General features: G+C 35.9%; 1 protein-coding gene across 2 annotated transcripts in view; it reads left to right on the top strand.

The window, feature by feature from the left end:
• The window catches only part of FNDC3A (fibronectin type III domain containing 3A), a 225,287-nt gene that overhangs the window by 132,484 nt on the left and 79,215 nt on the right, over positions 1-13,588 (top strand). Inside the window, exon 1 of one of the 2 annotated variants that reach the window (XM_006762730.2) lies at positions 10,876-11,016. The exons of the other annotated variant lie outside the window; for it this stretch is intronic. Coding sequence (XP_006762793.1) covers positions 11,010-11,016 — 7 coding nt within the window. The 5' untranslated portion in view covers positions 10,876-11,009. Of the gene's footprint in view, positions 1-10,875; positions 11,017-13,588 lie in introns of those variants that run through there. 2 annotated transcript variants of the gene reach the window in all.

The raw sequence follows: 13,588 nt of genomic DNA, 5'->3' as shown, positions 1-13,588 counted from the left end.
AAGAAACTTAAATATAGTCTGTTATGTGGGAAATCTATAATCTAAAATTTTAAAGCTTACCTAATATGTAAAAAGAACCTAGTACAACCCTTTTTAACATTAGCAGTAATGATTTAATGCAGTCTGTGCACATGTTGGATGACTGGTTTGCCCTGTCACATGGGCACTTTTTTTTTAAACCTTATAGCCTTAATGTTAGATTCTGATAACATTTGCATCATTGATCCATATCACTACCTGTCTGATGTTAGCATGTAGATGTGCAGTTATTGCGACATAGTTAACCTAATGTGCTGCAATAAATCCCAAGCACTATTTCCTACTAGGATAACAAAGAATGATTCATCATTGTTCACATTAGACTGATACTAAAAATAGCAGTGTTCACAAGCTGCTGTATGTCTGCACATTAATATCACAGTCTTTGTAGCTTTCTAAAAAGCACTAAAAATACTTTTGTTTCGAAGCAGATGCTTGGTAAACACATCTCCTACTTCAAGTTTTTTATCTATATATAGTTCAATTTAACCATAATAAGAAGTCATGCTTCAAACTTTCTTAGTGTGCTTCTCAATGATATATCTAAACCCTTAGCAATACAATTATAGGAACTTTCAATTACCTGTACACAGATAAATGAAATTGCCCATAATTCTGAATCATACTTAGGCCCCAAATCATCTAAGCGGTGAATAATGGCCATGATTTTTTTAAAAATATATTTTATTGATTTTTTTTACAGAGAGGAAGTGAGAGAGATAGAGAGTTAGAAACATCGATGAGAGAGAAACATCGGTCAGCTGGTCTTGCACACCCCATACTGGGGATGCACCCGCAAGCAAGGTACATGCCCTTGACCGGAATCGAACCTGGGACGCTTCAGTCTGCAGGCCGACACTCTATCCACTGAGCCACACTGGTCAGGGCGACCATGATTTTTTATCTTCTGTAATTTTCTGCCTGATTCTATTCTCAAATTATAATCACCAATTAGTGAAATTCCTAGACTTAAGGCAATTACTAATTCTCACCTCATGTGAATAAATGTTGCCAGGTATTATGTATCCTTAACAAATAAGCATTTCCTATCAATAGGGTATCCTTATATCCAAGTTTATCTAGAACAATTGTAGTTTATCCTGTCATCTTGGTATGTAACCAGCTTAACATTTGTCCTAGACCAGTGGTCGGCAAACTGCAGCTCGTGAGCCACATGCGGCTCTTTGGCCCCTTGAGTGAGGCTCTTCCTAAGCCTTAGAAGTACCTTAATTAAGTTAATAACAATGTACCTTCCTAAATAGTTTAAGTTTAAAAAATTTGGCTCTCAAAAGAAATTTCAATCGTTGTACTATTGATATTTGGCTCTGTTGACTAATGAGTTTGCCGACCACTGTCCTAGACTATTCATTTTTAAATGTAATATAATTAGTAGTTACATTAAAATAAGCTGTGATACATCTGGTCGACCATAATACTATGTTTCCAGATTCTGGCATGATCTTGGAATTCTAAGTAAGCAAGTTATTCATCTCTTGTTTTTATGTTAACCTGTGATTAAATCTTAAAGGCAACCAGAATAAACCATTTCTCTTTTCCTGACCCTTGCCAGAAGCAAGTCAAGAACAGTTAAGGGACTTTGTAGCAAAGTACTCTTAGATACAGAGGGCTAAAGACTGCTAACTCGTTTCAGTCTTCTGGAAGTGGTAGTGGCAGAAGTCATATATGATGCTGCTGGCCACTTGATGTCATCAGGCCACCAGTTGGAGGGATCATTGGGAAGCATCTAGGTTAGATGAATGTGAAATATATACAGTAAGTAAAATATATACAGTAAGTAATATTAGGGTACTATATACATATATGCAACAGAATATATTTAAAAAATAGTCCAAGTGGTTTTGTGATTTATTATGTAAATCTATAACTGTTTGTTATTGCAGTGCTTTTTTTATTTTGCAATAAACCCTTTCAGCAACAATGAGCTAAAAAAAATCTAAATTTGGTGAAATATGCAAAAAACATAAAATTCAATGAGGTTTTTTTGTAAAAATATTTGAAGGTATAATATATGGACTGAATATTTCGCATTTCAATAAGATTTTAAAAAACAGATATCCTTCACTTAGCAGAATTTGCTTCCATCTCACCAGATAGCACCTCAGAATCAGAGTATTTTTAATATAATTGTTATAGTCCTAAGTTAAAATATTATAGAAAAGATTTAATTGGAGGTATTCTCATTCTCAAAATAACCATAAAATATAACAGTTGCAGGCAGTTTTATGAAAAAAATTAAAAATAGACTATTGAAAAGAGAAAATTTTCAGTGAAATACCAGTGATATGGAATTCTAGACAGTATAGCTAACAAACTGATTAAAATACATGGATATGTACTAATAATAATTGTTCTGCTTATACTATTTAATATTCAGATATTCAATATAAGGTAGTTGATAAAATGATCTTTAATGAACTCTATGTGTTTTTATTTTTTTTAATTCTTTATTGTTTAAAGCATTATATATTGTAATGCATATGTCTCCTTCTTACCCATTGACCTCTCTCCAGCCACCCCCACCCCCCAGCACATGCCTTCATCCCCCCAGTGTCTGTGTCCATTGGTTATGCTTATATGCATGCATACAAGTCTTTGGTTGATCTCTTACCCCTGCCCACCTCTGTGTGTTTTTTAATAAAACATTTTATTTTTTAAATATTTTAATAGAACTCCTTTTCTTACCCCTCAATATAATCAAAATAATTAGTCAATTAATTATGTTCACCCCTCCTACTGTTTTGAGACTAAAAATATCCTTTCTTTATGAAATGATGTGTTTTATAGGATAGATTTCCTTCTATCTGTTCTTAATTCTCCCTCCTTCATTTTTATATCAATTAATTTTTTTAAAAGCTGGTTACCTTAATGAGTATCTATAAAATTTTATTAGCACATAAATCCAAATACTTGGGAAATAGTATATTAAAGTATAGTTGTGTGTCTGTATGGATTCCCAGCCACCCTCATTTCCCAGTCAATCCAACTAGTCTTATTGTAACCAAACAAAAAATGGTGGTTCAGCTGCCTGCCACAACAAAAGTCAAATTCATGAGGCAGGTGCTGGTGCAGAAGGAAAGAAGTTTTATTCAGGAGCCATAAGACCTCGGAGAATGGCAGATTCCAGTCTCAAAGACCAATCTCTCTTCCTGCTCAAGCCCACCATTTTTATAGGGATGGGGGGGAGCTTTTTTTCTATCCAATTATCTTGCTAACTTTTAGTGCACTTGGGCCCTGTCCACTCATATTTCTAGCTTTTGGCAAGCTCAGTGTAAGAACCTCCCCATGCCTTCATCTTGGATAATGCGGGAGACTCCACGGCACTCCACCTGACTGTCCACAGTAACATTAGGATAATCCTCACAGTTGCATTTTTACTTTTTAAGGAACCTCCATACTGTTTTCCATAGTGGCTTCACCAATCTGCATTCCCACCAAACATGAGAGTACCCTTTTCTCTGTATCCTCACTAGCACGTGTTATTTGTTGACTTACTAATGATAGCCATTTTGATGGATGTGAGATGATATCTCATTAAGGTTTTAACCGTTTGGCTGCTAACGTATTTTTTCGGACATATGCCAAAACTGCGGCACTAATTGCGCGTGTATGGGAAAAAATGTAAAACACTTTTTGTACAATAAACTCACTTGTATTGCTTTGCAACAACAAAAATTAAAAAATACCAATTGTTTACATAAATTTGTTTTAAATAAGAAGAGCGCGATAGCGCTCCTTAGCAGTCAAACGGTTAATATTCATTTCTCTGATGATTAATGATGTTGAAATGCCAAGTCATTGGGGCCATGCTCTATGAGACATACATTTGTTGATCTGTAGAAGATAAGGACTAGCTTGACACTATGGCCCTTGGAGTCTTAATTTAATCACATTTCAGCTCATACAAACGGGAAAGGTTATATATCCCAACTCTAGAAAGGGCATAAGACCAGCCTCACTCCTTATATTACTTTTTCTATCGTAATTTTCCCTATCTTAATTTTCCCTTTTCTTCAAATTGTCAGCTATTTTGTTTGGGGGTTTTATTTTGGGAGGGGGCGTAGCTTTTGTTTTTGATGTTGTGTGTATCTCTTAAATCTCCTTAAGTTATCTTTTAGAACAAATTTGGCTATTAAGTGATTCACTGACTATTTTCCATAAGATATCCTCACTTAAGAAACTTCTAGAATCTTATCTTTGTAACAGTTAAGTGAGTTACATTAGATACACTTTGCTTTATTACCATTATATACTCAGCAGATATTTGGGGTGTGTTGTTGGGGTCTTCCATTCAAATGTTCAGTGCTTTTCTATATGTGGTTTATCTTCAAGTGAACTTTGGTATTATTGTGTGGCAGTTTTCTCATTCATTTTGTAACTGGTAATATATTCTGAACAACAGAGGTAGTATAGTATAATGGTGAAGAGCATGGATTTCAGAGCTAGACCACCTAATTCTATTTTCAGCTTGCTAGCTGTGAGACTGTGCAAGTTACTTAATATCTTTGTATCTGAGTTTCCTCGCCTATGAAATGGAAATAGTAGTTGTTCGATTTCATAGGAATATTATACAGGTTAAATAAGTTAATATCTGTAAAGCCCTTAGATTCATGCCTGATACCCAGTAAGTGCTTCTAAACAATATCACCCAAGTATAGTGCTAGTGATTGTGTTGACAAGCCTACCTGAAAATTAGTAGTTCAGATATGTGTTAAAATGTTACCAGGAATTCCATACAATTGGTATAACATGTCATGGTATTAATTTAAGAGAGCCGTCTGCAAAATAGTTGCTAGTGTTTTTGAAAAAGAAAAAAAAAAAACAGGTTCATACTAAGTTTTCTAAAATTGTCATTTTATTAGGTAAGAAGGGAAAATGGAAACTATGCAGCCAACATGGGTCCTCAGTAGAGACCTTCTTAGCTCTTGAGGAGGTTCAGGCAGTCTCAGGGAGTGTCGGAGATGGGTATGTGGAGAAGCTGCGTTTTGTGGCTCTGGGAAAGAGGCCATTTTTCTCCCCTGTGCTCCTGACCAATAAACACACCACCCTTACAGGAGGTCGACTAGCCCCACCCTCCTGACTCCCTGTGTATCCCCACCCTGCCAATCTTGCACCCTGCAGAGGAGTCTGCTGGCTATAGTCAGGCTGCGCTCAATGAGCAGACATGCAGACTCAGGAGTTGGTTGAACAGCTGGCAGGCAGAGGCAGATCTGTCTTGTGACTTTTGTTGACCCCCTGGGCTTGGCATGGGTGGCAGCTGGCCTTGGTACACAGGTTGGGCCCTCCCATGTACAACCAGGTTTAGAAGAGGCAACTACAAACTGTGGATCTCTTTGTAACTCCAAAAAGGTAGCCCAGGGCTGGTCACAGGCAGCATATAACATTGACCTCCTTTCAGGAGGCCCCAGAATCAGCACTGTCCTGTGGAAACCTTCAGACCACATCTGAGCATGACCCAACTAGTTCTGCAAGTGGCACACCCAAAAGGAGATCCCAGCGGGCACCAGATCATGCTGGGGCAAATTTCACTTCATCGGGTCAGCTCCCACAGTACAACTTGTGCACTGTGGTCAAGGTCAATCCTCAGAGTCAGCCAGGCTGAGAGTCAACCCCACCCACTGACAGGCCAAAAGCAATCAAGACTCAACTACAACAGAAGGCACACAGAACCGACACACTGGACATTTCTGGAGCACCTCCAAGAATCATCAGACTGTGTCATTGAAACTCACAAGATACCTACTACATTAGGCAACCATACCAAGACTGGAGACAGCAGATCTACTTAATATACAGAAACAAGTACAGAGAGGCAGCTAACATGGGGATACAAAAACATGCCCCAAATGAAAGAATAAGAGCAATCTGGAGTAAAAGAACTAAATAAAATAAAGGCTAGAGTTCAAAACAATGTACAGAGATTATGAAATGTTAAAAGGATTTCTTTAAGAAGAAAGAAAAAGAAGGCCAACATAATTATAAAGAATACAGTGGCAATAAATATGTACCTATCAGTAATCACTTTAAGTGTAAATGGATTAAATGCTCCAATCAAAAAACTCAGGGTAGCTGAATGGATATGAAAACAAGACCCATGTATATGTATGCTTTCTACAAGAAACCTACATCAAAACAAAAGACACAAAGATTGAAAGTAAAGGAATGGAAAATTATATTTTATGTAAATAGAGATTTTAAAAAAACTGGGGTACCAATACTTAAATCTAACAAAGTAGATATTAAAACAAAAACTATAATAAGAGAAAAAGAAGGACATTACATAATAATAAAGGGATTAATCCAACAAAGGTTATAAGCCTTGTAAACATTTATGCACACAACGTAAAAGCCTCTTCTCTAACCACAATGGTATGAAACTAGTAACCAATTTCAAGAAAAAAAATTTGAAAAACACAAACACATCGAGGCTAAATAATATGTTACTAAACATGAATGGGTTAACAATGAGATGAAGGAAGAAATCAAAAGTTACCTTGAGACAAATGAAAACTCAAAATCTCTGGGACACAGCAAAAGCAATCCTGAAAGGGAAATTCATAGTATTATAGGCCTACCTCAAGAAACAAGAAAAAGCTCAATCTAATTTTACACTTAAAGGAACTAGAAAAAGACCAATGAAGTCCAAAGTGAATAGAAGAATAGAAATAATGATCAGTATGGGAATAAATGGAATAGCCTTAAAAAAAATCAAAAGATCAAAGAAACCAGGAGCTGGTTCTTTGAAAAGATAAACAAGAAAAAAAGAGAGGGGCCCCAAATAAATAAAATCAGAAATGAAAGAAGAAAAATAACAACTGACACCACAGAAATACAAAGGGATTATAAGAAAATACTATGAACAACTATGTGCCAACAGATTGGACGATTTGGATAAATTTCTAAATACATACAATCTTTCAAAATTGAGTCAAGAAGAAACAAAATCTGAATTTTACAGGATATTCAAAGAAGAACTAACATCTACCCTTCTCAAACTATTCCAGAAATTCAAGAAAATGTAAAATATGCTCATCACTGTATAATGCATTCCTATAATTGTAATATTCTCAGTGTGTCCTCTCACTATGTTTTATATGGAAATTTTTGACTTATGCACTTGCTTGAATTAACAAGTTCTTTAGGAAATATAAAATACATCTATTTTATACTTTCCCCATTATAACTGAAAGATCCTTGAAAGTATGGGTCATGTCACTAATTCTCAGCATTAGAACTTTGTGGCAATTGCAACAATAGTAAAGGTATATAACTGAGTCTCCTTAGAATGGTCCTAAAGACAGGTGGAAATACTGAATGAGACCAAAATGACCAATAAAGCAAAGACCGAGTGGAGAAGAAAGTGGAGGTAATAACAAGTGTAAATGTGGAGAGATAGCTTTGACCTAGTGAAGGAACAATAATTCTGAAAAGAACATTGAAAGGGTTCAATTTTATGCTGAGATATGTGGATGAGGTCAGTTTGGGAAAGGTCTTTAAAGAGTAGTGAGGCCCTGACTGGTTTGGCTCAGTGGATAGTGTGTCAGCCTGTGGACTCAAGGGTCCCGGTTTGATTCCAGCCAAGGGCATGTACCTTGGTTGCGGGCACATACCCAGTAGGGTGTGTGAAGGAGTCAACTGATCGATGTTTCACTCTCATCGATGTTTCTAACTCTCTGTCCCTCTCCCTTCCTCTCTGTAAAAAAAAAAAAATCAATAAAATATGTATTTTTTAAAAAAAGAGTAGTGAGGATCTCTGATAATCTCTCTAGAAAACAGGATGGTTTAATCATTGATAAATTCCTGAAAGAATTCCTGAGCAATACTGACAGCTGAGTTGAAGTTGTAGATAACTAAATTTATAAGCATGACAGTCTGAGTGCTATTTTTTAAATATATTTTTATTGACTTCAGAGAGGAAGGGTGCAGGAGAGAAAGATAAAAACATCAGTGATGGAGAGAATCATTGATTGGTTGCCTCCTACACGCCTTCTGCTGGGGATCAAGCCCACAACCCAGGCATGTGCCCTTGATGGTAATCGAACCCAAGACTCTTCAGTCCACAGGCTGACACCCTATCCATTGAGCCAATCCAGCTAGGGCCTGAGTGTTATTTGATTTCTACAGTTCAGGTCTAAGAGAAGGAAAGGTGATTATCTGATTGATTGGATCTGGGGATTTTTCAAGGGAGAGTCTGTGAAGGCAGTGTTGAATCAGAAGAAAGGGGAGATCATTATGAGGAAAAAAAACACATGTAGAAGAGAACTGGAGAGATGAAAGATAGATATGGTGGCCAGAGACTAAAACATTAAACTTTTTAAAAATGTATCTTTATTGTTGAAAGTATTACAGTTGTCCTTTTTTCCCCCCATTGACCCCTTTCACCCAGCATCCACCTCTCCCAGGCCTTCACTGCACTATTGTCTGTGTCCATGGGCTTTGCATATAAGTTCCCCAGTTAATCACTCTCTACCCACCCCTGCTTTCCTTCTGAGATTTATCAGTCTGTTCCATACTTCTATGTTTCTGGATCTCTTTTGTTCATCAGTTTATTTTGTTCATGAAACTTTAAAGTTTCATGAGAGTGGAATTCTAAGTGAAAGTTTCATGATGTGTCTTTGAACATGGGTTACTAAAAACAGAATGGAAGAGAAGAATTCAAGAAAGTTTGAGGCTAGATTTTTCAGAACTGTGAAATAGTGCCAAAGTTCTCAGTGAGGACTGAGCATGACAGCAGTTAAATGGGGTAGAAAGTTACATACTCATATGGTATAACCTCAAGGAAAAAGAAACTTTAGCATGAAATGGGAACAAGAGTGGTAATGGGGAAGCAGTCTTGGGGTATCTGGAGACTGCCTCAGAAGAGAAAGGGAGGTCTCTGCTCCCATGGGCTGCTAGAAAAACTGTCCTAGGGGAGAGCCAGGTTTCATTTAAGGGAAGTACATGAACAGCTGTTCTGTGAAAAGGTTGAGAACATAAGGGAATTTATAACGGGGGAAATGGTTCTACTGAACACAATTGAAAAGGTAACCAGTGGGTGGAAGGGGGCAAAAGGGAGAAATGGGGACATCTATCATACTGTCAACAATAAAAATTAATTTTTTTTAAAAAAAAGAAAGAAATGGAAACACAGCTGTGTGAGAACACAGCCAAAATGAGGAAGTGGGCTTGCAGGTGCTTGCTTTTTGTTTAGGGACTGAAGATCAGAGGCATGGTTGGAATTACTGAGGCTGAGTCCAATATTTCAGGCTAGTCTTGCCTTTTAGTAGGAACTCAGAAGTTAACAATTACCCTTCCCCGTGTGTGAGAATGGTCTTTATGGTCTTATCTTCTCTGGAATATTTAGCATGTATTTATTGACATCAAGTTATCCCTTGTCAGTTCTTGTTCACTTATTTTGGAGACTGGCCTTTTGAACATGGTTAACTGTTTAATATAGCCTTAGATACTGGATTTTCTTCATTGTGTGCCCTTAGCATATTACTTAACTTCATTTAGTTTCTTTGCCTGATGCCTACTTTAATTATTGTGAGGATTACGTGGGTTAACACATGTAAAACACTCCTGATGATGCCTGGTATATATTCTGCACTATATAACTTTATTTATTGGGGGGAGGGGGGGGTGGCAGGGAATAGTGATCATACTTTTATGTATATTAACTATAATTTATTGAGCAGTGCCAACCATATTTAGTACTTTAAATTTATCAAATATGATTCTCACAATGCTATGAGGTTATTTTAACCTTTTTGCAGAAGGAAGCAGATTCAAAGAATAAATTGCCTCCCTAATAAATATGGAAGCTGTTATTAAAACTTATCTTTTTATACCAAAATTCATTTTCTTTCCATTTTGCAACTTGTTACAAATGATAATCATTACCATTACCTGTATATTTGTGTTAGCTATTAATACATTTCCTTAACTAACATATCACCATAAAGTGATGAAAAGGCCTCCAAAAGTTTTTACAATCCTCACCCCTCTCTTGTAATCTTTGGTCTCCTTCCTGGTCTCCAACTGTGCCTGAGTAAAGTACTCTAAGCCTACTAAACCCAAACCCATGATCTATCTTTTCAGATTTCACAGATATGAGTAAAAATGCCATCCACCAAATATCCGTATTAATATCCAGGGTAAATCTTAAATTTTAAGAGAGAGAGAGAGAAAGGAAAAGAAAACCAAAATAAAAGTAGTAGCTGTTATTATTAGCTTCAGGGTTAAATACCAGCCTGAAACATAAATCTCCCCTTTGGGGAATACATTGATCAAGCTTATGTTCTTAGTCAACTCTTTATGGGCATTTTTAAGGGCTGAGTATGGAATGTGGATCAAGTTACACAAAGATATTCTACAGTGAATCCTCTAAATTAATGTTATACATATCCTAAACTTTCTAAAGGAAAAGTGCAGGCTGGATAATAAAATTTGAATTAGAAGATTTTGCCTGGGATATTACTGGAGGAGCACGTAAACAGATTCTACAGTGAATCCTCTAAATTAATGTTATACATATCCTAAACTTTCTAAAGGAAAAGTGCAGGCTGGATAATAAAATTTGAATTAGAAGATTTTGCCTGGGATATTACTGGAGGAGCACGTAAACAAAGAGAATCGTTTTACATCAAATATTTTTGTACTTGTATTTTAATGAGCGTTTGAGTTGGCTCATAAGGTAATTTGAAAGAAGGTCAAATTAAAGGCAGCGACAGGAGAAATCATTGAATCATTTACTATATCCAAAACGCTGCCTGCAAGAACGGTTGCTCTTCCTTCTTCCCTTTCCGCGGTCAACTGCAGGTCACGTGATAGAGTCACGTGACTCGGTCAAAGGCTCTTTCCTCAGCTTTGGGAGAAAAAAAGCGAACCGTTCTCCAATTAAAACTGTTAACGTGTACTACGCTGTTTCCTTGTTGGATTTTCTTGTTCCCTGCTGCTACTGTAAAAACAAAATGAGTGGTAAGATTTGCTGACTGTTTTTGAACCTTCTGTTTTTATTTTAAAGCATAGGAAGAGCTGTATTAAGCTAAAGTGTGCGTGTGTGTGTGTGTGTGTGTGTGTGTGTGTGTGTGTGTGTGTGTTTCAGTAGCTGCCAAACCTATCGCTATAAAAATATTTTAAATTGTTGCCACGCAATTATAAAAGATCAGACTCTAGAGTTGGGCTGATTTTATATTTCACAGAATATTTCTTTCCAGCGTTTTTATCTCTTTTTCGTTTTTACAACTGAAATCTGAACATTGGCATCAGAATATTTGGAAGCCATTGTGAAAGCTTGCTTATAAAGAGAATGTGTAGCACATCAGCAGCTCGTTTCATTTTAAGAATTTAAACTCAGAAACATTTGTACATTAGTTTAAAGGAACTTAAATGTGAACGTATGCTAATAAAGAAAATAGAATTTTACTTGTACTAGATGATATATCACCTTTAATAAGTTATTGATGGCACTTCTAAGGAATTGAGGTGAGGGGGCTCTCAAATTTCTTAAGATGATTGGTGAATAAAAATGTTTCTTCTTCTGTAAGATTTTGGAATAAGAAATATGCCCTTAAAAATAATAGCTCTATGACTTGGGGCAGATTTTGCTCAAATCATGTAGATTATTCAGAAGATGCTGGGTGTGTCTACAGTTATTCAGATATAGCTACTCATATGCAGATGTGCATTTAATGGTACAATCTGTAACACATTTACCTCCTTCATTGGAATAAAATTCCCCTCACTGCTTTTAATTAGGGTTTGTAGTTAATCTTTTAGTACTTCCCTAAATTAAAAAGTATCATTGTATTAAGGAGGTAATCAGTCATTTACATCAAGTATGTAAGGTTTTAGGACTTTGCTCCTATAGTCAGAAATAGCAACAGAAATGTAAATATTGTAGTTCAAAACATCAGTACTTGTATTTACTATATTTACACAATGGTAGTTTTATGTAAAGTTCAGTGTTCAGTGTTACTTCACACCAGTATTTTAGGTATAAATATAGTACCCCCGAATTGCCTCTTTAAAAGCTAATCATGCACCATTTCCTCCTCAGGATAAGGAAATTTACTTGCTAGCATGAAATGATTACTTCCTAGGGAAGTTAATCATTATTCCAGGACTGCAACTAGTAATATATTTACAACTAGTTTATTTTGGGTTGGGTTTGTTTTATTCTGTTTTCAGTAACACACTTAAATATAATTAAAGGCTAAAGTAGAATTCCATACTACTAAATTATAAACTATTTGACAGCTTTCAAAGTATAATATTGTTTGAATTATAACCACATATTGATGTTTTTAGTAAAAGAAGGGCAACCCAAAGTAGTTATGTAGTTTTACAGGTTTAAATTTAATCAGCAGTAACATTTTTACCCTAATGGCTAAAAAGAAAAAAATAGCAACACTATACTGATGACTTGATACAAGGATTAAATTTGACAACATGTGAAAGGAATCACAGTCCATGGCATATATAGTAGAAACCCAATAAATGTTAAATTCCTTTATTAAGATGACAAGATTTTCAAGGAATTCTCTTTCTGGTTCCCAGTTAAAGTTCACATATGATTAATAATATCTGTCTAAGCCAACTCTCGGGATTCAGAAGTAAACCAGCATTAGTTTAAAACTGTTCTCATTTTTTCTTGAGTCCAGCCTATAGAAGTTAAAAGGTGAGTTTTAGTTGAAGCCTTTCTTGCCCAGAGTTATAAAGCACCTCACAAATTTTATTTAGTAAATTAATAAGTAATGTCTTAAATTTCAGAAAAATTTGTTTTTCCTTTCTAAAGATAATGAGGTCTTAAGCTTTCTTAGAAGCATCAGCACATGCTTAAGTCTCAAATTACATTAGTTACCAGTAATGCATAATATTTTATTTTAATGTTTCCTGAATATGTAATTGAACTATATCCTTAGAAATGAAACTGCCTGATTTTGTATCCTAATTTTACCACTTAGGTAAGCTTAACCTCTCTGCCTTAATTTCCACATCAGGAAAATGAAAGTAATAATATTTTCCTAATAGAATAAGTATAAAGAGAAAAAAAATACATAAAAGGCCTGGCACACAGTAAGTTAGTATTAGCTATATATAATTAGATATTGTAAGATAATATTCTGAACAACTTCATGTATTAAATGGGCTAGTTTTGAATGGGAAAAGTATTTTATTGAAAAGTTATTTTTATAATCATCTATTACATAGCATAATTTGGTAGTCTGCCCTCCACACATACATACACATGCACTCCATACTTCCTCTTAACTACTTGAGTGTTTTCCCTACTCTCCCTTCCCTACCCCTTCTCTTCCCTTTCTCCTATTCCTTTTCTTTACTCTCCCCTTCTCTCCTTTCCTTCCAGCCCCTCTGTATTCTCTTCCTGTCCTCTCCCTTACCCTCCCTATTCTTCTGTTGCTTCTCCTCCTTTGCCCCTCCCTTCCTCTCTCCCTTCTTGCCTTTATCTTGTTCCCTACCTTCCCTTCTCTCCTCTCTCCCCTTTTTCTTTCCACTGTTTAGTATTTCCTTTCCTGGATCCCCTTTT

Source organism: Myotis davidii, unplaced genomic scaffold (assembly GCF_000327345.1).
Source record: "Myotis davidii unplaced genomic scaffold, ASM32734v1 scaffold679, whole genome shotgun sequence".
NCBI lineage: Eukaryota > Metazoa > Chordata > Mammalia > Chiroptera > Vespertilionidae > Myotis > Myotis davidii.
Note: the sequence above shows the minus strand (reverse complement) of the source record. Positions and strands in the feature narration are given on the sequence as shown.